The 27,802-nt window shown below is 39.7% G+C and overlaps 1 protein-coding gene and 1 non-coding gene across 2 annotated transcripts; both read right to left on the reverse strand.

Moving 5' to 3' along the window:
• Window positions 1-1,054: 1,054 nt before the first annotated feature.
• On the reverse strand, window positions 1,055-27,784 carry LRRC36 (leucine rich repeat containing 36). Its single transcript, XM_045988527.1, has 11 exons — window positions 27,660-27,784; window positions 24,332-24,420; window positions 15,993-16,120; window positions 13,742-13,787; window positions 9,221-9,661; window positions 8,344-8,633; window positions 6,235-6,400; window positions 5,125-5,270; window positions 4,212-4,335; window positions 3,398-3,512; window positions 1,055-1,329 (listed from the first exon to the last, which is right to left on the reverse strand). Exons 1-11 carry the CDS (start codon window positions 27,782-27,784, stop codon window positions 1,104-1,106), a joined length of 1,896 nt encoding a protein of 631 aa, XP_045844483.1. The 3' UTR covers window positions 1,055-1,103.
• Window positions 14,695-14,801, reverse strand: LOC123931920. The gene has a single exon (XR_006816342.1). It is a non-coding gene; the product is annotated as a U6 spliceosomal RNA (small nuclear RNA).
• Window positions 27,785-27,802: the final 18 nt, after the last annotated feature.

Genomic DNA, 27,802 nt, shown 5'->3' on the forward strand with positions numbered 1-27,802 from the left:
CCCATTGCCTCTGTCCTTGGCCCGAGGCTTTGCTTGGTGACTTCTTATTCATTCTTCAGGTCTCAGTTAAAAGATCCTTTCTTGGGGCACCTGGGTGGCTTAGTGAGTTAAAGCCTCTGCCTTTGGCTCAGGACATGACCCCAGGGTCCTGGGATCCAGCTTCCATCAGGCTCTCTGCCTGGCAGGGAGCCTGCTTCCTCCTCTCTCTCTGCCTGCCTCTCTGCCTATTTGTGATCTCTTTCTGTGTCAAATAAATAAATATTTTTTAAAAATAAAATTTAAAAATTAAAAAAAAAAAAAAAAATATATATATATATATATTCTCCCAGGATCATGAGCCACATCATGACCCACATCTTTCCTGCCCTGCAGTCCCTCTAGGGGCTTCAGACTCTTCTGTGCATTCTTGGCCTGGGAGACTCCGCATGCCCCCTCTATCTGTTACCACTATAATTCTGCAAACTTCCACTCAAATGACAGGTCCTCACTGATGCCTTCTCCAACTCCCCAGAGTGGGAATTCCTTCCTCTGCCTCTCTCTCCCCCTCTCTGTTTCTCTCTCCAGGGCATCTTTGGGCTTGTATTTAGACCTGTTTGATACCAATAACAAATACCATCACATGAGTTTTGCTTTTCTCAACTAAACTGTTGGTTGCTCCTGAGCTGACCCCAGACAGTGTCACCTTTTCACTATCATAGGAGGAAACTCAAAACATGTTTGATGGACCAATCAATACAGAATCTCCAAAATTTGTTCTAACACAAAACATACCTGCGTTGATGTTCTTTTTTAACCTTCGACTACATAGTTTCAAGTGACACTCAAAAAAATGTCTGGTGTTTTTTTCCTTTCAACATTTTCAGCCAAATGTTTCTATGTGATATGATGCGTAGGATTAAGTGCCAACTATTTCTGTGGGCAGGGAGAAAGAATGACCCAATGGGAGGAGATAAAAAAAAAAAGAGGAAATAAAAAGGACAAATACAATGTAATTAGAATAAGATTTTTTCTTCGTCTTGTGAGTAAATACCACCATACTAGTGGCAATGACACCGAGAGCCCCCCTGGGGCTGAGAGGGAAGCTGCAGAGAAGGTGCTCTGGACTAGCTCCATAAACTAGGCTCTGGAACAGAGTCTGAGACACTCTGTATTAGATACTGACCCGTGTCATGTGCCACTGGTGAGGAGGAAGACAGCGTGCTTTTCCCAAAGGGTGACGATCTCCCCAAATGATGACTCTTCTCAGGAGGCAGGAGTGCTTTCCCAGAATAACCTTTTTGCTCTTTATTCAGCTGCTGCAGCAGATACTCATTAGTTACCACCAGGGATCTGAGGCACAGGCGAAAAAGACAGCCATGAAATCATAAAAGCAAAGCAGATGCTATTCAGACCTGAAATATGTTTACTAAAGACAAATGTAAAATGAAGTAACATCTTTAAATAGAAAGAACTGACCGATTTATGAGTGGGTTATTTTAAAAGCAGGCTGACAGTTTCTTTCTTCATTACAGTTCTGTTTGATTATGTTCCAGACTGACTGTAGCAATAACATAGTTCACATTTTATATAGTGATTGTTCTCTTCTTTCCAAAGTACTTTCATGATGAGGTAAGTGGAAGTACTAGAAGACTGGCACCTGACCAGGCCTCCAATTTCTATCCCCAAATCTTAACTTCTACTTCATCTAATTGATCCTAATTAACTAATGGTGCTAGTCATGACTGTATTCTTGGATTCTGTATTACCATGTAATATTAAAAGCTATCAGAGATTAACCAAAAAAAAAAAAAAAGTGCACAATGTTGTTCATTGTAATACTATTTGTAATAGCAAAATATTTTCCACCTAAATATCCATCAATAGAAGAATAATCACAGTTGGAGTCCTATGCAGTTATAAAAAAGGAAGGAAAATTAACTCTATATACTGCTGTGAAGTGATTTCTAAGATAAAATGTTAAAACAATATTATGCTTTTTATATTTGTCTGAATAAGATAACATTTCGTAGATTTGACTTTGGGACCATGTAAATAAATGTTTCACGTGATTACAAAACAAGAGTAAATAAAAACAATTAAATTCCTTATGAATCAAAAGCAAAATGAAACAAATTGAGGCTGTATATTGAATTGATGGTTTAACAACACACACAAGAATCAGCAGGGAGCCTGCTTCCTCCTCTCTCTCTGCCTGCCTCTCTGCCTACTTGTGATCTCTCTCTGTGTCAAATAAATAAATATTTTTAAAAAATATATAGCAATTTGACTATACATCACTTAAAGAGATATGCCCTAATGTTTTCAAAATGCGGTCCCCAAATCAGCAACAGCATCACCTGGAAACCTATTAGAAATGTAAATTCTCGGGGCGCCTGGGTGGCTCAGTGGATTGAGCCGCTGCCTTCAGCTCAGGACCTGATATCAGGGTCCTGGGATCGAGCCCCGCATCGGGCTCTCTGCTCTGCAGGGAGCCTGCTTCCTCCTCTCTCTCTGCCTGCCTACTTGTGATCTCTCTCTCTCTGTCAAATAAATAAATAAAATCTTAAAAAAAATGTAAATTCTCTGTACCCATCAGACCTGCTGAGTCAGAAACTCAGGCTGGGGACCCAGCAATCTATATTTCACTAAGTTTTTCAGGTGATTCTGATACCCAGTTTGAGAAGGATGATTTTATGCTGCTTCCTCTACTTTTGTGTTTGAAATAATTATAACAAAAAGTTAAAAAAAAAGCCATCTAGAATGGGTCTGGGTCTAATTCTCTGAATACGAAGCTATCCTAATTCACTAGGTATTCATGAAGTAAAGTGTGGGGATGCAAGTATGGGGATGGGGTTCTTATATTTAAACTTCAATGAAAGTCATAGCGAAGGTGTTTTCCAAATCAAAATGTCAAGAGCTTCTATAAATGTACCAATAGTCTTGAAGCTTCTGATTTGTCTGGCTGGCATTCTGAGGGTACCATTTTTTGAAGAGGCTGATGCTGTCGAGCTCCTCCAAAGAGAACAAATACATTGGACTTTCGTCACTCTCCCTAAGTGCTTGATGTCTCTCCTGAGATCATTAGGAGGCAGGCATTTCCCAGAAGAGCCAGATGGCTGATTTTAGTGGCACACATTGACCAAGGAAAGCTAGCTGACTCAAACAAGGATCCTGTTGGATCTAGCGAGAAACTACTTATTTTTAAGGTGTTACAACCCACTGATGCCAACAAAGACATTTAGTCCCTCATGTGTCCTGGAACACAGAAGGTTTACACACAGATACACCTACATACATGAGGTTTACACACCGAATGGAGTTATTTTGAAAAGGATATAGACATTATCAACTAAGACAAAGCTGATAAAGGAAAGTAAATATCTGCCTCCAGAAGCTAGCTAGATAGGCCCTCTCCTACCTCTGACTTTCGTGGAGAAGGGCCACTGTCTCCTCCAGCTTTTTCAGCTGGGCAAGCTCCTGGTTCAGGCAAGCCACCTGCATGTTCAGCTGTTGGTTTTTGCGCAGAAGATCATCTACAAAGGGTACAGTAGCCAGGCGTGAACAGGATTCCAAGCCATCATCTTTGAGCAGAGCTTTAGTAGTCAGGTGGCCATCTAAAGACTCGAGGGCCCCACTGCCTCCATCTCTGCACTCCATTCACCATTCCCTCCCTTAGAGACAGCAGATATGGAGCTTAGGAACAGAGATATCAGAATTAAAATTCAACCATTTAATACTGCACATTAGTTTATTTTTCAGAATTTCACTAGGGTTAATAACCCTGCCCCACCATGGTTATGAGGATTCAATCCTCATTTAGCAGAGTCAACACGTTAGGCCTCTCTATATTCTCCATTTTAGTTTGTAAATGTAGGTCCTTCACTGCTTACGGAATCTGTGAAAACATCTGGAACTGTGTTAGGCACGTAGTAATAACTCAATGAGTATGGGCAGAAACTGAATTTGTAGGCACTCATACCTAGTTCCCCCAAAATGTTACCGTTGCCTGCAATAATGAAGCACGGGAACTCTGGTCCTAAGGAAGTCAGTCTCATAGAACAGTACTTCTTAAACTTCAATACACTTATAAATCACCTGGGGATTTTGTTAAAAACAGATTCTAATTCAGTAGGTCCAAGGTGAAGCCCTCAGTTGATGAAGCTTATTAAGTGGGTCATCTATAAACAAACAGTTGTCTTGGGACACACCACATGTTGCTTTCCTGAACTCACCATAAGTGTGTGACTGGTGCCCACTCACATTCAAGGTAGCAGCACCTTCCTCCAACTGCTTGATTTTTTCTGACAGAACAAGGTTTTCTTCTAGCACTCTGACCAGTTTTTGCTTCAAACTTTCCTTTAGATGAGAAAACACAATACAAATACATTAAGAATCTAAAAATCTGTGGAGGGCTTTTAGAAAACTGAAAAACATTTTCCTCTGTTTAGTGATAAACTAAATGGAGCTCAGCATCTCTCTGACTTTCTCACTAGAATTGTAATTTTGGTAAAACATAGCTCAAGTGCAGCAAACAAACAGCACAAGGAGATGCAATCTTTCCTGTGAGTTATCCACTACTCTTGCAAGACAAGTGCTTCTTTGACAGTGGCCAGCAATTCTGAGTCACCTCTTAAAGTTCTAGAAACTTAAGTTGGTGTGTGAAAATCCTCTTGTGCTAAGAAAAGAGGGGAAAAGCCTACAGATATGAGTCCCTTCTTCCTTTCCCAAAGTCAGCAGCCTGATCCTCTAGGAATGGCTCCTGTTTTAGGGCTCTCTGTTCCATCAGAAGGGAGGAAAGACAATTCCAGAAACACTAGCCTTCCCTTATTGGAATTAAACCATAAACTTCCAAAATACAAACTTAAGTATTTTTATTCTAAAGTCATTTTTTTTCTTTCTCCAAGTCTTTAGAATTTTTGGAATGGGGCTAGGATTAGGGAGTCATCCTTGCAGAACCTCTAAGTTGTTCCTATGCTGGCAAGTTTTGTGTTCCTGATTTGCCTTGACTGACTTCTCTGGATTTTGGTTCCCGAATACCTAGGTTCATGGTGATGATGATGTTTATGGCACAAAGCTGTTCTAGTTTTGCTGCTCTGTCCTTTTCTGGTAAAGAAAGAGTAGGAAAAGAAGATGAGAGAGACATACCATGTCATTAGGGACCACATGCCCAGCTTCCTTCAGTTCCAACTCTCTCCTGCAGAAGGTTTTTGATGTATCTTCAGGATGTGAGTGACACCACTGCTGGGAAGGAGCAGGGACTACCAAAGTCAGAAGTAAATCTCGGGCAGGACCTGCCAAAAATTCAGGTTGGGCACACCGGCCAATCTTAAAAGCTAAAGCACAGAATTCCTAGTCAATAACTACCAGCTCTGTAGGACAAATATGATAATCTACTATTTCCTTTTTACAAGAATTTGCTAATTATAAGAGGTGTTTCATAATGGATAAGAAATTCCATCCCATGCCTTCTATGGAGAAACAACAGTAGACCTTCATGAGTATACCCTCAATAGCCCTGTGCTATTATTCTCTAGTCACTGATGAATGGCTCCTGAGGATAATTTCCTAAAAAATGAGAGCAAAGAGTCAATGTGGGAAGGAAAGTAACTATACTAAGATTTTTTCTCTTATGTGTCCCTTTAGAAATTAAAAAAATTAAGCCCAAGCAACTTTAAAGTTTCTAGTTCTTCCTAAACGTTTACCACCACCAAAATCTCCTTGAACTCTTTTTCCATTTAACAACAAATAAACACGTGGGGGCAACACTTGCAGTACTATTTTTCCTTCAAGTTCCGAAAAAAGAAGCCCTAAGAAGAGTCCAAGTCATTTATTCATTCATGTTTTTCAAATCATAACATTTTAACAGGCATTTTAGAATTCTGATGATCAAGTGAAATTTTTATTGTATTTATTATTGGCACTGTCCCAAGGATCATAAAATCCTTTCATAATCATTAACACCACGATGCTCTATTTTACGTATGTCATCATTCTACATATTACCCAAAGACTAGCAAAAAAAAAAGTCACAAAAGGTATAAAACAATTGGTACCTGAGGGAAGAATATTGATAAACAGGGAAGATGACTATGAGAAAAATGCAGATTTGTCAATTACTGTGCCACTGACAAATCTTGGTGATCATGCAAACAATTTTTTCCTTGCAAGTTAATGGGGCTGAGTGGCTTTTATAGGAACACAGAGCAGAAGCAAGGTTCTGACCCTTCTTCAGGAGCTAAGAATGCATTCACTTACTGAGAAACTTCTTGTTAAGAAGGAGAGAGCCAGAGCCATTCCAATGCTTATCCACAAGCTCCAAGAGCTGTCTGAGGACAGTGGCCACATGGGATGTTCTGGCAGAGATTGGCGGACTGTGGTTTCCTGGCAAACCATGCAAACTGCCCAGGTCACTAGAGAGAGGCTCAAGAAAGAAAAAAAACACCACCAACCATTTGTCATTCTTACACAATAGGGGAAGTAAGATTCTGGAGATTTAAAGTGTTAACATAAAAAAAAAAGGTGGTTTCATCTCTCAGTTTGGATTTGAAAAGAATGTTATTTATGTCCAAGCAAATATAGTAGTATATTCAAGGATAATTTCAAAGATAACAGTACACTCTATCATAATCAGTAGAGATTTTTAGAAGAAGAAAACATTAAGTTTTGACACCTACAATTATGACTCAGTATATTAAGTTATGTAGTATAAAAAGATTAAACTTGCAGAACATTTTGAAAACATTTTACGGGGGTGCCTGGGTGGCTCAGTGGGTTAAGCCTCTGCCTTCAGCTCAGGTCATGATCTCGGGGTCCTGGGATCGAACCCCACATAGGGCTCTCTGCTCGGCAGAGAGCCTGCTTCCCCCTCTCTACCTGCCTTCTGTTCTGCCTACTTGTGATCTCTCTCTGTCAAATAAATAAATAAAATCTTTAAAAAGAAACATTTTACAGATCACAAAATGGGGAGTATTTTTTTTTAAGTTTACTTAAGTAATCTCTATATCCAGTATGATGCTCGAACTCATGACCCTGATATCAGTCGTCACATGCTCTACTGACTGAGCCAGCAAGACCTCTCCAAAATGCGGGTTATTGTATTTTAAGACATTTACTTATTTTAGAAAGAGAGAGCACGAGGGGAAGGGCAGAGGGAGAGAGAATCTCAAGCATACTCCATGCTCAATATGCATCCCAATGTAGGGCTCAATCCCATGACACCGAGATCATGACCTGAGATGAAATCAAGAGTCAGATGCTTAACCAACATTGCCACCTAGGCACCCCTGGGGAGTATTTTAAAAATTGTAACCCATAAGTTTATATTTAGTATGTTAATATATAGTAGACATAAATGTTCTATAACATTTGAAAGATTTTATTGATTTATTTGAGAGAGAGAGCGAGAGAGAGAGAGAACATGGACACAGGGGAAAGGAAAAGGAAGAGAGAAAAGCAAACTACCCACTGAGCAGGGAGCTAGACACAGGGATTCCAGGACCCTTGCATCACAACCTGAGCCAAAGGCAGATGCTTAACTGAGCCACCCAGATGCCTCTGAAATATTTTAAATGTTATATGTTAAATGTTAGTGTTGGACTTACTAAAGATACTTTTTATTTAGTAAGAATCTTATATAGAAATATGTATAGGTAGATCTTCCCAGTAAAATTCACAATTATTTTGTGTTTATTTAGATATGATATATACATATACATATATATGTATATATGTTTATTCATTTATGACTAAATGAATAAAAAGCAACTGTGAATAATTTTAAAATTTAAGATTTTGGGGCACCTGGGTGGCTCAGTGGGTTAAAGCCTCTGCCTTCGGCTCAGGTCATGATCTCAGGGTCCTGGGATCGAGCCCCGCATTGGACTCTCTGCTAGGCAGGGAGCCTGCTTCCTCCTCTTTCTGCCTGCCTTTCTGCCTACTTGTGATCTCTGTCAAATAAATAAAATCTTTAAAAAAATGTTAAAAAAATTTAAGATTTTAAGATTATAAACATTGGTGCTACACAGTTCAATCTTCAGCCAACTCAGAGCCCCTGGCAACTTCTGCATTCCCTGTTGTGGTAAACTCTGTCTGCCACTTCTTATTATCAGAGTATGTCCCCACAAAATTTATACTCTGGAAGTAGATTAGGGAATATTCTCACTGTAACCGAAATGAGAAAATGCAGCAGAAGGGGAATGCCTTTCTTAAGGACAACAGAGCACAGGCTTTGGCCTGGTAGTATTAACCACTGGCCTCTGAAAATCCCTTTGAATTTGTAGTACCCTTGGTAAGAATCACTACCACCCTCAACAGGTCTTGGATGTGACGTGTTTGATGAACCAGCACAAACAAACCAATACTTGCCTCGCTTCCCGTAGCATCTCTGAAACCAGGCTTTGGATTCAGGGTGGCAAGGATATTGTCCTTCCGTTTGAATCCTCTCCTCGATGGGCTTAATGACCTCTTGGTCAGATTCTCTCTGTGTTCGGAGGTCCCAGTAGGCAACAGCAGTGTTCGTAGAGAGTCTCCCAGGGCGGAGTTGTTTGGGAAAGAACCATGTGCTGGTGTTACATCACTGAGACTGGTAGATAATTGTTGCTCTACATTAACAAGCAGAGCAGGGTCACTGTTGAAATGGGTTGTGGCATACAGATCTGTGAAGGAAACAGGCTGGGAGATGACCCTGCCTTTCAGCTCTTTCATGTCTCACTTCCAACCTTACCCCACCTGGAGTCCAATGGTCCTAATAACCTCTCCCTACTATACTATACACCCTCAACTCTATGGATCTTTTCCCTCCCACCCTCCACCTGACAAAACCCCAACTCTGGCTAAATCCAACTGTCCGCATACTCCAAGCCTACATGAGAGCAGTACGCAGGGGTTGGAGAATAACATGCATCTCTTCTGTCTTCACTACTGTGAAGTAGTATGTGAAGTGTATTGCTCCGACTGTGGCCAGAGAAGGCTAGATGTTACTAGAAATATGTCCTGGCATGATATTTAGCTATAAGAGTACATATTTATGAAGCTTACATTTCTGCATATTTTCTTTAATAATATATCTACATGGTAAACTCATATCCTGCAGATTTCTGGAGGTTTCATTGACTACTGATAACCCAAAATCAAATTTTAAACATGCTAATGCAATTTAAGAAATGTTAACTCTCAGGTTTTCAGTTATACCTCTATCTCATGACTAGAAAAAAAGGTCTATAAACTCACAGGAAGCTATTACCTGAACTAAGCTTCAAAAGCCTTCCGGTGCTGGAGTCAGTGTTTGACAGAGAGGTCAGTAAGTCTCCACAGGAATGGGATGTGGTGGCCTTCATGTCATTTGAAGGCTTTATGCTATATTCACGGTAGTTCTTGCTTCTCTGAGGCCTTTTTCCAAGACTTTCATGCAGGGACAGATTGTGAGAATAATGACTATCATAATTTTCTAGACCAGCATCTGAAGGTAACTGATAGGGATGGATCTGGCTAGAATCACCCACATCCAGACGTTTACCCAATGAGACATCATGGGTAAGCTGGTAATTATCATGTTTTAGTATCAAATCCTTTTCTGGAGAAGAACCTGAAGACTTATTGTCCAGAAAAGATAGTCGGTACCCTTCTCTAGCCATCTTCTCTGGGGATCGGACCGTAGACTGACGAGGAGAGTAGCGTCTAAATTCTAACCACCGCCAAGGAAAAAAGAAAAGACAAAATACAATGAGAATTCTTCTTGGCTCAGTTAGGGTACCTCTGTTCACTAGACATACCTCGGTCTACCAGAAAAAGTTCTTAGGAAGCGATGGGTTTATAATTTTGATAAATAGTAGCATAAAATGATAAAAGGACTTTTACATGGAACAACAACAAAATGTGTTGGATGCTGTGTGAACAGTAAAGAATCTTTAGCATTCTGGAGATAAATTTCATGTCAACCTAATCCCCTAGGAATTTCTCCTAAAGCTATAGTATCAGAGTTTTCTAGACGCTGTTTTCATGCAAAAATTTTGGTGTACCCCATATGACAATAGTTGTGATCGTATGTCTTCAGTCTATACACAATAATTGGTAGGTCTATGATTTCACAGACTCCTCACAATAAAGCTAAGCCCAACCCCACCCTGAAACTCCAGCCAGAGATTCTACATTCATATACTGGGAACCAGTATCCTAAGCCAATTAAAAGGCAGGGAATCAAAAACCTATGAAAATCCCTAACCAGCTATAAAGCATTTCTTTCAGACAGCTGTATGTCATTGTTAAAGAGTGTCAGAGTGGGGCAAGTAGGAGTCTTTGTGCTCTTTGGAGTTTTCAGAGTTTCATGTGTTTAAAGGGCTTCCTTAGGAAGCATACCTGAGTTAGTCACATTAACTTAAAAAAAAAGTAGAACCAAGCATTTTTTATCTTTATAGCACCTATAGAATATCAATGTTTTACCTAGGGCCAGCCTACACAGTGAGGGAAAGGAACAGTATTTTTATGCAACAAAAAGAATCTAACAAGTGATATGATTAGATAATTCAGACTGTGCCTCTTATTGAAGACATTTAAAAAGTGGGATGATACATGTTCTTTAAAGCATCAAAGAGCTTGTTAGCTGGTAAGGATTTTCTAGACCAAAATCTAGGAAACAGCAAGAACACACATAGGTAAGTCTAGCACTGAAAGTCACATTTACCCTCAGAAGTTTTAGGATAACAGGGACAGAAGTTCAACATCTATCCAAAGTGAGGAGTATGACAAACCATCCCTACCCCCCATTCCACCCCCACCTACACATTAAGATGGAACTCCAAGCAGAATGCAACCTTCAGAGTAAAAGTAAACTGGAAATAAGTCAGCCCTTGTACTGACTGACAATCCAGGTTTGTATCGAGTGGGTCCAGGGAACCTTGAGCTTTGAGCCTGATTTAAGTGATCCCAGAATGATAGTGCTGGTAGAAGCAAATGAAAATCTGATCTGGAAAAGATACCTTTATGTAAGACTTTAAATAATTCCTTTAAATAGTTTTTCAAATACATAGCAAATAGCCAAAGCAAAGAAACAAAAAGGGAAACAAGATAACATAAGTATGAGTAGAAAAAAAAAGACAATAAACTTCAGGTATCGGGGGCGCCTGGGTGGCTCAGTGGGTTAAGCCGTTGCCTTCGGCTCGGGTCATGATCTCAGGGTCCTGGGATCGAGTCCCACATCGGGCTCTCTGCTCAGCGGAGAGCCTGCTTCCCTTCCTCTCTCTCTGCCTGCCTCTCTTGTGATTTCTCTCTGTCAAATAAATAAATAAAATCTTTAAAAAAAAACAAAAAAAACAAAAAAAACCTTCAGGTATCGGAATTTACAGATATAGCCTATGCAACAGCTATGTTTACTATGCATAAGGAAATATAAAACAGGGGCGCCTGGGTGGCTCAGTCGTTAGGTGTCTGCCTTCAGCTCAGGTCATGATCCCCAGGATCCTGGGATCAAGCCCTACATCAGGTTCCCTGCTCAGCAGGGGAGCCTACTTCTCCCTCTCCCCCTTCCCTGGCTTGTGTTCCTGTTCTTACTGTCTCTCATTCTCTGTCAAATAAATAAATAAAGTCTTAAGAAAAAAAAAGGCAGGAAATTTTCTGTTTATAAAAACTGAGCCAGCAGACTTGAAAAAGAACAAAATAAAACTTAGAGACCTGTGGGGCACCTGGGTGGCTCAGTTGTTAAACAGCTGCCTTCAGCTCAGGTCATGATCCTGGGGTCCTGGGATCAAGTCCTGCATTGAGCTCTCTGCTCAGCAGGGAGCCTGCTTATCCTCCCCCACCCCCCCCCACCCCCGCTCATGCTTGCTCTCTGTCTCGTTATTTCTCTCTCTCCTTCAAATAAATAAATAAAATCTAAAAAAAAAACCTTAGAGAACTGAGAAATAAAACTAATGAAATTAAGAACTCAGCAGACAAGATTAACAGCAGATTGGGTGCCTGGGTGGCTCAGTGGGTTAAGCCTCTGCCTTCGGCTCAGGTCATGATCTCAGGGTCCTGGGATCGAGTCCTGCATCGGGCTCTCTTCTGGACAGGGAACCCGCTTCCTCCTCTCTCTCTCTGCCTGCCTCTCTACTTGTGATCTCTCCCTGTCAAATAAATTTTTTTTTAAAAAAGAAAAAGATTAATAGCAGATTAGACACAGCTGAAGAAAATGTTAGTGAGGGGCGCCTGGGTGGCTCAGTGGATTAAAGCTTCTGCCTTTGCCTCAGGTCACAATCCCAGGGTTCTGGGATCAAGCCCAAATCGGGCTCTCTGCTCAGCAGGGAGCCTGCTTCCTCCTCTCTCTCTGCCTACTTGTGATCTCTTTCTGTCAAATAAATAAATAAAATCTTAAAGAAAAGAAAAAGAAAATGTTAGTGAGCTGAAAGATGGGTCAGAAGGAATTATCCAGGATGCAGATCAGAACCCCCCCCCCCCACAAAATGAAAAATATAAAAGAATAAAAGAAAAAGAGGACAAAATAAAAATCTCTACTATATATTTACTTAATCAAGAGTCCCAGAAGGACAGAGAGAAACAATGAGACACAAACAATATTTGAAGCACTTTCCAGAATTAATAAGACACAAATCACAGATTCAAGTGTAATAAATACTGAACAAGATAAATAAAAAGAAAACCACATGTCATACCAAAATTGAAGAAAACCAAAGACAATTGGAAAATCTTAAATGGAGCCAGAGAAAAAAAGACAGATTATCCCTGCAGGACTGAAAGACCTCCAGCTGACTTTTCAAAAGCAAAAAACAAAACAATACAGTGGAATACCTTCAATATTCTGGAGGAAATAACTACCAGTCTAGAAATTTACACCTGGCCAAAATACTCTTTAAGAGTGATGGTGGATGGGGTGCCTGGGTGGCTCAGTCATTAAGGGTTTGCCTTTGGCTCAAGTCATGATCTCAGAGTCCTGGGATTGACCCCTGCATTGGGCTTCCTGCTCAGCGGGGAGCCTGCTTCTCCCTCTCTCACTTCCCCTGCTTGTGATCTCTCTCACTGTCTCTCTATTAAATAAATGAGTAAAATCTTTAAAAAAAAAAAAGGTGGAATATAGGCATTTTCACACAAACAAAAACTGAAAGTGTTCAACAGAATAAACCCACACTAAAGGAAATTCTAAAAGACATACTATAAGTTGGAGAAATTTGATCTCAGAAGGGAAATCTAGAATGAAAAAAAGAAATGAAGAACAAAGTGGTAAGTACAAAGATAAATTTAGATGAACATTGACTGTATAACAATTTCATGTGGCTTTAAAAATATAGTGAGAATTAAAATCTGTAATAATAATATTTAAATCAGGAAAGACTAAAAGGAGTAAAGTATTTTAAGGTCTTCAAATTATTCAAGAGAAGAGTTAAGGTATTGATTAATTTTTTTAATTATATAAGTTAAGGGCATATATTGTAGTTTGGGGAATAATAATAAAGGTATTAAAACAGTATATAACTTATAAACCAATAGAGAGAACAAATGGATGAATAAAGTCATAGTAAATCCAAAAGAGGGCAAGAAAGGTAAGAAAAAAGAAACAAGAAACAGCCAGCCAGTACAAAAGTCAAAAAGGAAGTCAGAATACCCACTCTTCAACCAGAAAGGCCTCACGGGTCACTAAGCATCCAGGGGAGCCCCAACAAAAGCAGAAAGAGTTAGTTGACCATATAGGGCCCCAGGGCTGAGACATCTCCATCTTCTCATCTAGGTTTCTCTGATTAGTTGGACAAAAATACTTCCTGAACAAAATATTTACCATCTTCCTGGTGATTGTCGCTTGGGATCTCCCTTCTTGCCACTTCCTGCAACAAAAAAAAGTTTGAATGTTTAGGAAAACAGAGTTGATGGGCATCCAGACATGAGCTTACTAGACATTTCCTTTAAAACAAATACTAAGGGGTGCCTGGGTGGCTCAGTTGTTAAGCGCCTGACTTCGGCTTAGGTCATGATTCCAGGGTCCTGGGATCTAGCCCTGCTTTGGGCTTCTTATTCAGTGGGGTGCCTGTTTCTCCTCCCCCCACTCCCCGTGCTTGTGTTCCCTCTATTGCTGTGTCTCTCTGTCAAACAAATAAATAAAATCTTTAAGAAAAAAAAAACAAATACTAAGATATTTTAAAATAGTAATTGAGATAGTTTCTATGTTACCTAAAGAAAATCTCCAAAAACAAAGGAATCAACTAAATACTAATCTGTCGGGTGCCTGGGTGGCTCAGTGGGTTAAGCCGCTGCCTTCGGCTCAGGTCATGATCTCAGGGTCCTGGGATCCAGTCCCACATTGGGCCCTCTGCTCTGCTCAGCAGGGAGCCTGCTTCCCTCTCTCTTTCTCTCTGCCTGCCTCTCTGCCTGCTTGTGATCTCTCTCTCTCTCTCGCTGTCAAATAAATAAATAAATAAATAAATAAATAAAATCTTAAAAAAAAATACCAATCTGTCTTTTTTTTTTTAATCTGTCTTTTTATAAGATGAAAGTATGGTAAACTCAAACTGAAAAAAAAAAATCTTACTAACATTTTACTAGTACAGTGTTGACTATCCAAATGTGGATTAATCAGAGCCCTTGCTTCTTTTCTTTCTCCTTCTGGCTATTTTCAGCAATTTCATTGCTTGTAATTTATCACAGAAAATGCAGACAAAAGGAGAAGTAGAATATAAAGTAGTCAATTCTGCTTCCTGCATAATACTCACTTATACACATGAGTCTTTTTTTTTTTTTTTAATGGAACGCTTCACAAATTTGCGAGTCATCCTTGTGCAGGGACCATGCTACTCTTCTCTGTATTGTTCCAATTTTAGTATATGTGCTGCCAAAGTGAGCACACATGAGTCTTATATATAATGGTTGTATAACCCTCCCAGCAATTTTTTTCACTAAAAACTTATACTTTTTTATTGTTGTTGTTTAGATTTTTATTTATTTGTCAGACGTAGAGAAAGAGAGAGTACCAACAGGGGGAGCAGCCCGCAGAGGGAGCAGTAGGCTCCCGCTAAGCAAGGAGCCTGCTGAATGACTTGATCCCAGGGCCCTGGGATCATGACATGAGCCAAAGGCAGATGCTTAACTGATTGAGCCACCCAAGTATCCCTAAAAATTTATTCTTTTTTTTAAAGATTTTATTTATTTATTTGACAGACAGAGATCACAAGCAGGCAGAGAGGCAGGCAGAGAGAGAGAGAGAGAGAGAGAGAGGAGAAAGCAGGCCCCCCACTGAGCAGAGCCCGATATGGGGCCCGATCCCAGGACCTCAGTTGAGATCATGACCTGAGCCAAAGTCAGAGGCTTAACCCACTGAGCCACCCAGGTGCTCCTAAAAATTTATTCTTAATTCTTGCCTCATCTTGCACAATCTCTACCTCCCCACTGCCCACAACTTCTATGCCATCTTTACCCCTTAACTTTTCTTCTTTTATGTTCCAATGAAGAGGCAGCTTTGGAAAAGCCACGCTTGAGATGCTGAGATTCAGTTATTAAAAAAATCAGAGGTAAGAGCGCCTGGGTGGCTCACTCTGTCTCTTGGTTTCAGCTTAGGTCATGAATTCAGGGTCCTGTGTGGGCCTCCGAGCTCAGCGGGGAGTCTGCTTCTTCTCTCTCTCTCCCCCAGCTCATGTTCTCTTTCTCTCTCTCTCAAATAAATAAATAAATAAATAAATCTTAAAAAAAAAGTCAGAGGTGGAAAATGTAAGGAGTGAGGTAACAGGAGATGGAGACATTGGGTAGAGAGGAGAAATTTAAAAACCAGCCAAAACCTCTGTTTGAGAGCCAAAATACCTGGCATAAAAAGTACTAAAACTTGTATGTATAAATATACCACCTTCAATAATGGGATAGTAGGGGAGAGGGAAAAGGTAGATTGAAGTTAATGGAGAAGGTCCTCTGCATCCTGTTTGACCTTCTTTCTTTGATAAATCAAACAAGTCCACCTAGGCCTTCATAAATAATTGAAAGTCCAATGAACTGTTAGTATTAATCATTGACTAGTCAACAGATCAACAGGAAAATGAATACATTACCTGTGTTCCCAGTGGGAAAATGTCTAATTTCTGATCTGGTATACCACTGCCCGGGGTTGCAGAAGTACTCATTAGGGAATCCTTTATTTCCCGATTGGGGAAGGGAATAAAAAGTCCTTTGTTTGAGTCTGTGTTAAAAGAAAAGGAATACAATGAAGCACTGACCAGACTTCAAAGACAACATGTCTTATGGAAAGATACTAGAAAGGAAGTCACAAGATTGAGAGCTAATTCTGGTGCCACCAGTTGGAAACCATGTGAATTTGGGCGAACAGCTTAACCTCTCTAATTTTCTCCATTGTAAAACAGTGATGATCAAATCTAAACTACCTATCTCTTAGGGTTGAGGTAAGGTTGAAACAAGGTGATTGGGGGGTCCTGGCTGGCTCAGTCAGTAGAGCATGCAACTCTTAATCTCCGGATTGTGAGTTCAAGCCCCACACCGGGTACAGAGACTATTTAAAAATAAAATCTTAAAAACAAACAGAACTATCTCCTAGTCCTGGCCACCCTAGAAACTGTTATCAAAAAGAGCCAGTTAAGATTTTTATTAGATTGGTACGCTTGTAGAGAAGTTTTTGCACATTCTTTTTTTTTTTTTTTTTTAAGATTTTTTTGAGAGAGAGTGTGTGTGCACATGAGAGCAGGGGGAGGGACAGAGGGAAAGGGAGAGAGAGAGAGAATCTCAAGCCGACTCTGCACTGAGCAGAAAGCCCAACGTGGGGCTCCACCCCCCATGTTCTGAGCCAAATCCGAGAGTCAGTCTCTCAGCTGAATCACCCAGCCACCCCTGCACATCCTTGATCAGTACTTACTAATTGTACAGTTCTGGGATCTGGAGTCTTCTGGGGGAACTTGGATGAAAATAAGTTTTTTGTTTAGGGAGGTTTGTTTCCCTAGCAGGATTGTGTAAGAATTAAGATAGTTTTAAAAACTTGGGCCTTAGTCAAACAATGTGCTCTTCTGCTAGTTCTCATCTGTAGGCTCTGGCAAGAGAAAGCTGCTGTAAGCCAGGGCAACTGAGAATACACAGTGAATAAAGCCAGCTTTTTGAAAATCCAGCCCCTCAGTCCATTTGGGGCTCTAAAATGCTTCCTACTTGTGAGTTGCCTCCTGGGACTGAAATTTCCTATTACTCCAATAAAAAAATGCTCTTAGCTGATTCTATTTGACAGAACTACTTTTAGGCTCTCAAAGTTTATGTTCTCTGGCTCCTATTGCACTAGTAACATAGAAAAAAACAAAACAAACAAAGTAAAGCAGAAATTACTGGTCTTAACCTGATTCTTAGTGAAAAAAAAATGAGGATGGTAAGAACACTGCAATTTTGGGTTCAAGCCTCCTTTTACCTTCATCCTACAGAACAATACTTATACTTCCCAGGTGTCCAAGACCCTGCTCCATCCTGGTTTTTTTCTACTGTATTTATATTCTTCTCCAGATCACAGGTTCTTTTCCTTTCAAATTCCCAATATCCAATTTTTTTGCTAAATGCTCCAATATCTTCTCTTTATCACCTAAATTTGGATGACCCCAAATCTTTTTTTCTTTAAAGATTTTATTTATTTATTTGAGAGAAAGAGTGACAGAGATAGCAACAGAGAGCACAAGCCAGGAGGAGAGGGAGAAGAAGGCTCCCTGCCGAACAGGAATCCCAATGCAGGGCTTGATTCCAGGACCTGAGATCACGACTTGATCTGAAGGCAGACTCTTAACTGACTGAGCCACCCAGGCGCCCTGAATGACCCAAAATCTCCATCTCAACTCTAATCTCTCTTTTCATCTCCATACCTAAGTTTTTTTTAACTGCCTCTAGGGAGTGCTCCTGTCCTAGATAAATAAAATGTATTTTCTAAACCAAACTCATTATCTTCATTTCCAGGCCTGCTGCTACTGATGTCCCCCACCCACTTCAAAACCACATCTCAGGGGGCACCTGGGTGGCTCGGTGGGTTAAACCTCTGCCTTCAGCTCAGGTCATAATGTCAGGGTCCTGGAATCGAACCCTGCATCGGGCTTTCTGTTCAGCAAGAAGCCTGCTTCCCCCTCTCTCTCTGCCTGCCTCTCTGCCTACTTGTGATCTCTCTGTGTTAAATAAATAAATAAAGTCTTAAAAAAAACCCACATCTCAGTACTGGCATTATTACTACTCAATCAATCCCTCAAGATAGAAATTAATTCTTTGATTCCCATTCACCTCAAATTTCAATCAGTTACCAATGGCTATAGAATTACTTTTGGGGGGGAGTAAAGAATCTTTAACTTAATGACCTTACCTTATAATTAACCTTTCACAGTATACAACTTAGTGATTTTCAGTATATTCACAAAATCATTGACCATCACCATGATCTAATTTCATTATCGAAGAGAAACTCAATTAGCTGTCACTTTCAATTCTCTCTTTCCTGCCAGCACCTGACAACCATCAATATACTTTCTCTCTCTATGGAATTCCTATTCTGGACATGGCATATAAATGGAATAATATGATACTTGGCTTTTTATGTCTGGCACCCATCACTAAGCGTGATGTTTTCAAGATATACATTATAGATGTATTCTTTTTTATGGATATACCATATTTTCTTTATCTATTCATCAGCTAATAGACTTTTGGGCTATTATAGATAATGCTGCTTTCATTCCTGTACAAGGGTGATTGTGATTAATTTTTATTTGCTGTTTTTTTTTTTAATTTTTATTTTTTTATCAGAGAGAGAGCACACAGGCAGGCAGAGTGGCAGGAGAAGGCAGAGGGAGAAGCAGGCTCCCTGCTGAGCAGGGAGCCCGACGTGGGACTCAATCCCAGGACACTGGGATCATGACCCGAGCTGAAGGCAGCTGCCCAACCGACTGAGCCACTCAGGCATCCCACTATTTTATTTTTTTAAAGATTTTAGTTTAAGTAATCTTTATACCCAACATGGGGCTTGAACTCACAACCCTGAGACAGTCACATGTTCTACCAACTGAGCCAGCCAGGTGCCTACCCCTCTTTGCTGTTTTAAAATAAGATACCTATTAGACAAATATATTTTAGGTGCAATTCTGCCAAAAGGTAAAAGGAATTGGCTAAAAGAGTGAGCAGGACCCCTTTCAACTCACAGAGCATATATGTGTTATTTTCATGTAAATTATCTTTAGTAAGGTATTCATTGTTCTCCAATAATCCGACCTTCTATCCAAATCACGTGATCACTCAACAGTCTATGACCTGCTATAGTCACTACCACTTTCACATAGCTATTCACACCAACCTCACCAAGCTCTCAGGCTATCCCAGGGCTCCACAGCCTTTAATGACTAAGGACTTTTTTCCACACTGGCCACAAAACCTTTTCACGCATGCTCTTAGCACAGTCTGAGTTTCTATAGCATATGCCCATCTATATCAGTGTTTCTCAAACTCAATATTCTCACAAACTCTGAGAATATGAATTCAGTTTGAAAAACTTCAATTTAAGAAGCTCAGTATATAAAAAGATATTTAAAAAAAGCAGATTGTATTGGATGACAGTTTGGCAGTTTCTTACAAAATCAAACACTTGGTATTTGCCCAAAGGAGTTGAAAACTTATGTCCACACAAACACTGCGCATGGATGTTTATAGCAGCTTTTTTCAAAATTGCCAAAACTTAGAAGCAACCAAGATGTCCTTCAGTAGGTGAATGGATAAATAAAGTTTGGTACACGCAGACAACAGAATATTATTCCGTACCAGAAAGAAAGGAGATATCAAACCATGAAACGACATAAAGGAACCTTAAATGGATATTACTAAGAAGCCAGTCTAAAATGGCTACATACTTAATGATTCCAACTATACACTATTCTGGAAAAGGCAAAACCATGGAGACGGGAAGAGAGCAGAGTAAGCAGCACGCTGCACCTGTCCTCCACCTAGGCAATAATTAAACTGACAGAATCCGTCTGATGTAACTATTTTGGAATTCTGGAATCTATTGAAGGCCTGCAATTCCAGGGGAAGACCTGGAAGTTAATTGAAGTTAACTTCAGTCAATTTCGTCTCTTGCAATATCAGTAACAGCTACCCATATCGCACCCTTCATGCAAAAGAATGAAGGTACAGTACACCTTACCTGGTCATCCCTTCCTCCCCTCTAGCTTGGCAACCACTGATCTTTTTACTGTCTCCATAGTTTTGGGTCCCCTCCCCCAATTATTTTTATTGTGGCTAAATATACATAACACAAAATTTGCCATCTTAAATTTTTAAGTATACCATCTATCATTTTAAGTGTACAGTTCAACGGTATTAAATGCATTCATAAGGCGCCTGGATGGCTCAGTTTGTTAAGCGTCTGCCTTTGGCTCAGGTCATGATCCCAGGGTCCTGGGGTGGAGCCCTACATCAGACTCCTGCTCAGGGAGAAGCCTGCTTCTCCTTCTCCCTCTGCCTGCTGCTCTACCTGCTTGTGCTCACTCTCTCTCTGTCTAACTAAATAAAACTTTTTTAAAAATGCATTCATAATGTTGTACAACTGTCACCACCATCATCTCCAGAACTCTTCATCTTATAAAACTGAAACTATATCCACTAAATTGTAATTCTCTACAGCCCCGTCCCTGTAGCCTCTGGCAAACACCATTCTATTTCCTGCCTCTGTGATTTTGACTGCTTTAAGTACCTCATCTAAGTGGGATCATATAGTGTCTGTCTTTTTGAGACTGGCTAATTTTGCTTAGCAAAATGCCCTTAAGTTCATCCATGTTGTAGCACATGTCAGAATTTCCTTCTGTTTTAAGGGTAAATAATATTTCACTGTTTGTGTATACTACATTTTGCTTATTCATTCATCTGTTGGTGGACACTTGGATTGCTTCCATGTTTCAGCCATTGTGAATAATGCTGCTATGAACATGCATAAACACCTCTTCAAGACCCTGCTTTTCCTTCTTTGGCAATATGCCCCAAAGTGGAATCACTGCAAATACAGTAATTTTATTTTTTCAGGAACTGCTATACTGTTGTCCATAGCATCTGTACCATTTTATATTCCCACCAGACAGTTGGACCAGCAGTTCCAAATTCTCCACATCCTTGCCAACATGTGTTATTTTCCAGTTTTTTGATAGTAGCCATGCCAATGAGTATCATTCTCAATGATTGGTGGGAAAGCGCTGTTTGGAACAACTGAGCCAGTGGGAACTGTTCTCCAAAAAGCTTTCTTCTAGCCTGTGGCACAACCATTAACATGGCATAACCACTTTAGTCATATTGGATTACCAACAGTGCTTACAAGCAACTCTCCCCAGGGGTCTAGTACAAATAAAATTTTCAGTGGAAAGCAAAGCTCTTTAACGTTTCAAAGTAGCAACACAAATTTTATATATAAAAAAAAAATTCCAGGCAACAGCTGGAGCTTCCAAGAACATTTAGAAATGGGTCCTGTATGTGGTAAAGTAGTTTGTTTTCAGTAGAGACTATGCACCTTTTCTTTTTTTTAAAGATTTTATTTATTTATTTGTCAAAGAGAGAGAGAGAGAGAGAGAGAGACAGAGAGTACAAGCAGGCAGAGTGGCAGGCAGAGACAGAGAAAGAAGCAGGCTCCCCGCTGAGCAAAGAGCCCGAAGAGGGACTCAAGCCCAGGACCCTGGGATCATGACCTGAGCTGAGGGCAACGGCTTAACCAACTGAGCCACCCAGGCATCCTGAGACTATGCACCTTTTAATTTTATTTTTTTTAAAGATTTTATTTACTAATTTCAGAAAGAGATCACAAGTAGGCAGAGAGGCAGGCAGAGAGAGGGGGGAAGCAGGCTCCCTGCTGAGCAGAGAGCCCAATGTGGGGCTCAATTCCAGGACCCTGAGACCATGACCTGAACCGAAGGCAGAGGCTTAACCCACTGAGCCACCCAGGTACCCCGATACTATGCACCTTTAAAAAAAAAAAAAAAAGATTTATTTATTTATTTGAGAGTTGGAGTGTAGGGGGCAGGAGAGGGGGCGGGCAAGACCAGTGGGAGAGAATCTTAACCAAGCCAGACACCCCCTGAGATCATGATCTGAGCCAAAACCAAGAGCCCCACACACTGAACTAGACTGAACCACTTTGATGCCCTGAGACTATGCACTTTAAAACATTTTAACTTGTGGGGTGAACATTTATGTGTGCTAATGATGTAATATGACACAAATGAAGTTTAACTCAGCTCATACAAAAAAAGCAGTCAAATTATAGTTCAATGTATCTTCATCAGTCTGGAAATGGATATATAAATGTTTTTACCTAGAAAAAATATAAGAAGGCTGTATATCAAATTATTAATTGGGATTCTCTCTAGGGGACAGGCTTATGAGTGATTAAAATGGTATACTTCATGCTTTTTAGTATTTTCCAAAATTGTTATAATAGGATTTCATCAGGGGTGCCTTGGTGGCTCAGTAGATTATGCATCAACTCCTGGTTTCTACTCAGGTCATGATCTCAGGGTTATGAGATCAAGTCCTGTGACACGCTCCATGTCCAGCAAGGAGTCTGCTTGAGATTCTCTTTCCTTCTCCGTCCCCATCTGTCCTGCCCCTGACATGCACATGAATTCTCTCTCCAAGATAGATTCATAAATAAAATCTTAAAAAAATAGAATTTCATCAAATTTTATTTAATTTTTAAAAAGATTTATTTATTTATTTTAGAGAGAAAGAGCACTTGAGTAGGGAGGGAAGGGACAGTGGGAGATTGAAAGAATCCTAAGCAGACTTCCCACCGTGTTTTTATTTATTTTTAATTAATTAAAATCAACCACTTTACAGAGTGCTTGGTTGGGGGAGGGACAGCAGGGGAGAGAGAATCTTCTAATTTTTTTTTAAAGATTTTACTTATTTGAGAGTGAGAGAGACTGAGAGAGTTAGAGAGAAAGAGATATAGAGCGCACAAGCAGGGAGAGTGGCAGGCAGAGGGAGAGGGAGAAGTAGACTCCCTCCGGAGCCGGGAGCCCAATGCAGGACTCAATCCCAGGACCCTGGGATCATGACCTGAACTGAAGGCAGACATTCAGCTGACTGAGTCACCCAGGTGCTCAGGGAGAGAATCTTTTTTTTTTTTTTTTAATATATTTTATTTATTCAACAGAGAGAAATCACAACTAGGCAGAGAGGCAGGCAGAGAGAGAGGAGGAAGCAGGCTCCCTGCGGAGCAGAGAGCCCAGTGCGGGCTCGATCCCAGGACCCTGAGATCATGACCCGAGCTGAAGGCAGAGGCTTTAACCCACTGAGCCACCCAGGCACCCTCAGGGAGAGGATCTTAAGCAGACTCCCTACTGAACACAGAGCCTGACAGAGGGGTCCAATCCTATAATCCCAAGACTACAACCCAAGCTGAAATTAAGAGTCAGACACTTAACTGATTGAGCCACTCAGGTACCCCAAATTTTAAATATAAAAAATGTTATTTAAAATGAAATAAAGTAATCCATGCTCCATGACATATGTGCACTGAGATTTCCAAGAAAGAAAAATAAAAATCATACTTCACTATGGCCTATGTTACCATAAAAATCACATGAAAATGACTTGTAGTATGTGTCCACACAGATAGATAAGTAGTAAGGAAAACAAAATACTTTATGTTATAAATGGGAAATTCTTAACGTCTGAACTACATAGTCCATCTATTTAAAGTTATTCCTGGGATTTTAGGGATTAATTTTTAGAGTTGTAAATAATTTGGTGTATCCTTCAAAGGGACAGAGGGCTCTACAGAATAAAGTTTCCTCAAGTAAAAAGTCATCCGATGAAGGCCAGATTAATTCATAAGGGTCCACTGCATGCTATTCCTCTCAAGGAATGCTTTCTCCTTGCCTGTGCCACAGTCATTATATGTGGCATAACCATTTAATCCTATTAGGTTACCAACAGTACTTAACAGGCAACACTCACCAGGAATATAGCACAAACACAAGAGATTCTGGAGCTGCAAAGGTTCAAGGTAGAGAAAGCCCAGAAGGGCCAGTGTCTGAGCTATATTGATACAGATGAGTCATGAGTCTCTGGCTAATGGATCAATCACCTTAGCAATGCTCAGGGACCATGGGGACTGGTAATGCAATTTTCAGGATATACTAATGATGTAAATTGATGTAAATGAAATTGAATTCTGAGTACAGCTTGTACTCGATGAGTTCTGGTTTAGGCCTGCTCAATAAATAGGGCCTTTTCTGGCATTGAGAGAAAGGAAGAAAAACACAGTAAATCTAGTGCTTACTTCAAATCTGTTATTTCTCAACTATTTTGTCTTCATCCTACTCAAGATGAGCCACAAAAGCTGAAATAACTAATGTTCTAAGCATTTTGTGATCAAAGAGAGGAAACTTACCAGTTTCAATTCTGTTGTCAACATCGGCATTGACTTTTGATGCTGAGCTCTCATCGGTCACACAGTTTTTCATTGTCTTCTCCCTAGAGCTGCCACACAGAATAATTTATTTAAAATTAAAAATTTTTTTAAAAAGCTCAAAAGGAGCTTTCTGAGATCACCAGTAAATGCTGTTTAGAAAACATTAATTCATGGTAATAAGACTTTTTAAATGTTCTAGAAAACATTATTTTCACAAATATTTCAGTTCAACCCATTTTTAAAGCCATAATATTGTTACTGGGAATAGTGAGAGAGAAGGACACTATATAGTGCAGCCTCGAAAGTATGAAAGTCAGGCTCAATAGGTTGAGCATCTGACTCTTGATTTCAGCGCAGGTCATGATTTCAGGGTGGTGGTACTGAGCCCTGTGGAAGGCTCTGGGCTTAGGAGGGAGTCTGCTTGAGATTCTCTCTCTCCCTCTGCCCCTCCCCCTGCTCGCGCAGGTATGTGCTCTCTCTCACTCTCTAAATAAAATCCTCAAAAAAAATAATAAAGTATGAAAGCCAGAAAATTCAGGACTTAGACACTCTGTTTTTTTTTTTTTGATTTTTTTAAAATTAATTTATTTTTTCAGCGTAACAGTATTGTTTTTGCACAACACCCAGTGCTCCATGCAAAACGTGCCCTCCCTATTACCCACCACCTGTTGCCCCAACCTCCCACCCCTGACCCTTCAAAACCCTCAGGTTGTTTTTCAGAGTCCATAGTCTCTTATGGTTCGCCTCCCCCTCCAATTTTTTTTTTTTTTTTATAAACATATAATGTATTTTTATCCCCAGGGGTACAGGTCTGTGAATCGCCAGGTTTGGGCCTGGTTAGTACTTGGATGGGACACTCTGTTTTCTTGATACAAACTTAGGTCTAAGTGTTTTAGGGAATAAGATATTTTCTTTTGAATTAAAAAATTCATAGGACACAGAAAGTTCTGCTGCCAAGAATTGTACTGGGAGCAACTACAGCCATTAGTTAAAAGGAAAAAAAAAAGACAAGAGAGGCAAATGTTTGCTCTTGATTGATACAGTGTAGTAAGATATAACTACAGATTGGAAGTACAGCCAGCCTAGATTATGAGCCAGGCACTTTCCACCCACCATTTCATTTAATCGTAAAAGCTCCCCTATTTAAAAAAAAAAAAAAGCTCCCCTATTATTCATTACCACCACTGTATAGGTTGGGGGAACTGGGATTCAGAAAGACTTAAAAAAGTCTTTAACCCAGGGTTAGAGATCTTAAAAGATATTAATGCTAGGACTGGGCACTTGAGTAACATTTTACCTCTGCTTTTGCAATCATCACATCATATGGTAACTATGATAAACAGAAATATGATAGTGCTAATTATCTGCCTTATTAGGAAGTGTATTCAGTTACACACTAATTCATCTCTGTATTTCTGTAATAAACAAGGTACCCCGGATGAATTAAAATAAGAATTACTTTACAAAATATATATACAAATAATTTTTAAGGAACATTCCATTTTTTTTTATAGCAGGATGAATTTTACTCTATGTAAAAACCTCAATAAACTTGGATTAAAAAATAGAGAAATAAAAATATACATATAGGAAACTAAAAATGCTCTCTGAGCGTTACATTATAAGACATCCAAAGGATCAGGGCAGAGACAGACAAAGAGAAAGATCCCAGGCCGAGAGAACAGTTATTGACTTTATTCATTCATCATTCAACAAATTATTTTTTTGGTACCTTATATGTGTCAGGCAGTGTTCTAGGCACTAGGGATATTGCAACAAATAAGACAAGCAAGGTCCTATTTCTCATGGAGGGAAACGGCAATAAACAAAGAAAAAACTCATTCTGGAGAGGAATATTTAATGTTGTGGAGATATGTTCATATCTTAACAAGCTACAAATGTTATGTAAAGGAAGCAAATTACTATAAAATAAATACATATGTATTATTTTATTATTAATGTATATTTAGAGATCAATTATATAACATAGAATATTGTATATAAACACACACACATACATATACCTAAGACTAAGAGAATGTTTACTATAATATAATTAATGTTTACTTCTGGGTAGTGAAAATATGAATTGCTTATTTACTTCTTATGGTTCTTCTGTACTTTCCAAATTCTCAATAATAAGTATGCTTTACTTATACCACCAGAAAGCAATACTAACAGACACATGTACATTTGTCTTTTGGTAGGTACACAGATGTCTAGAAGGATGTCTACCAAACATTACTAGCAGTTAACTCTTGGTAACAGAGTACGGGGTGATTTTCACTTTTTTCACTGTATTGTTCTGTATTATGTAAAATTTAATGGAGTTGATTTTCAAAAATAATAAAGCTACTTTTTTTTTTTTTAAAGAGTTTATTTATTTGACAGACAGAGATCACAAGTAGGCAGAGAGGCAGGCAGAGAGAGAGGAGGAAGCAGGCTCCCTGCGGAGTAGAGAGCCCGATGCGGGGCTCGATCCCAGGACCCTGAGATCATGACCTGAGCCGAAGGCAGCGGCTTAATCCACTGAGCCACCCAGGCGCCCCATAAAGCTACTTTTTAAAAATAAAGAGCATGAGTTTGTAGTAGAATACATAGTATCTTATTTTGATCAGATTTTAGTAACAAGAAGTAGAAAAATCTACCATTCATATACTTTAGATCTTCAAGGTCTGTTTACTTTTGATTTGGTAGAAAAATGCTTCCCTTACCTTTTAAGAAATTAATCTCCCTGGTACTGTAAATCTTCTAATCCAATAGGAAAAGACTGCATACTGATTTATAATTTCAGGAAAGAGTTGGTAAGCATTTATGGGGAGGATATCTCATGGTATCCCTACCTGTAAGCTTTAAACAGCAGCTTTAGAGAAATATCAATAATTATATCCAGGGACACCTGGGTGGCTCAGTTGGTTAAGCATCTGCTTTTGGCTCAGGTCGTGATCTGAGCCCCACATCTCATCAGGCTCCCTGCTCAGTAGGGAGTATGCTTCTCCTTCTTCCTCTGCTCCTACCCCCAGCTTATTCTCTCTCTCTCTCTCTCTCTCAACTAAATAATATCTTAAAAAAATAATAATTATACCCAAAGCAGACCCAATAGTTCAAGAAAGCAGAAATGTTCCCTCTGAGGGCCAGATTCTCATCCCGGATACATTTCAATATGTTGAATAGATACGTTATTTCCTGATCTGAGGATTCTTACAACTTGTGGAGATTTCTGCTGAAAATGAAGACATTAAGTAGGAATTCACTGCTATCTATGTCTGAACCAAACTAAAACATATTTTTTAAGTAATTGTCTTACCTTTTTTCCACCTCTAAAAGAAAATTTTCACTGTTGCCCAACTGACTAAAATGCAGCTTGGCAGCTTTTCTCTCACTTTCCCGCACAGCTCGGTCATCTGGAGGCAAAAACCATGGTCTGAGCATGTTTCTTTTTTGGAGTAA

The sequence above is a fragment of the Meles meles genome, chromosome 19, assembly GCF_922984935.1.
Source record: "Meles meles chromosome 19, mMelMel3.1 paternal haplotype, whole genome shotgun sequence".
Lineage (NCBI taxonomy): Eukaryota > Metazoa > Chordata > Mammalia > Carnivora > Mustelidae > Meles > Meles meles.

Excerpts from the sequence above, each read along its gene's own strand:
- LRRC36 (XM_045988527.1), bottom strand. The coding sequence starts at position 27,784 with ATGCTCAGACCATGGTTTTTGCCTCCAGATGACCGAGCTGTGCGGGAA. Across the intron at positions 8,634-9,220 it reads GCTTTTGAAGCTTAGTTCAG|ATCTGTATGCCACAACCCAT; the intron begins GTAATAGCTTCC and ends TTTCCTTCACAG. Across the intron at positions 6,401-8,343 it reads GAGATGCTACGGGAAGCGAG|CCTCTCTCTAGTGACCTGGG; the intron begins GCAAGTATTGGT and ends TTCTTTCTTGAG.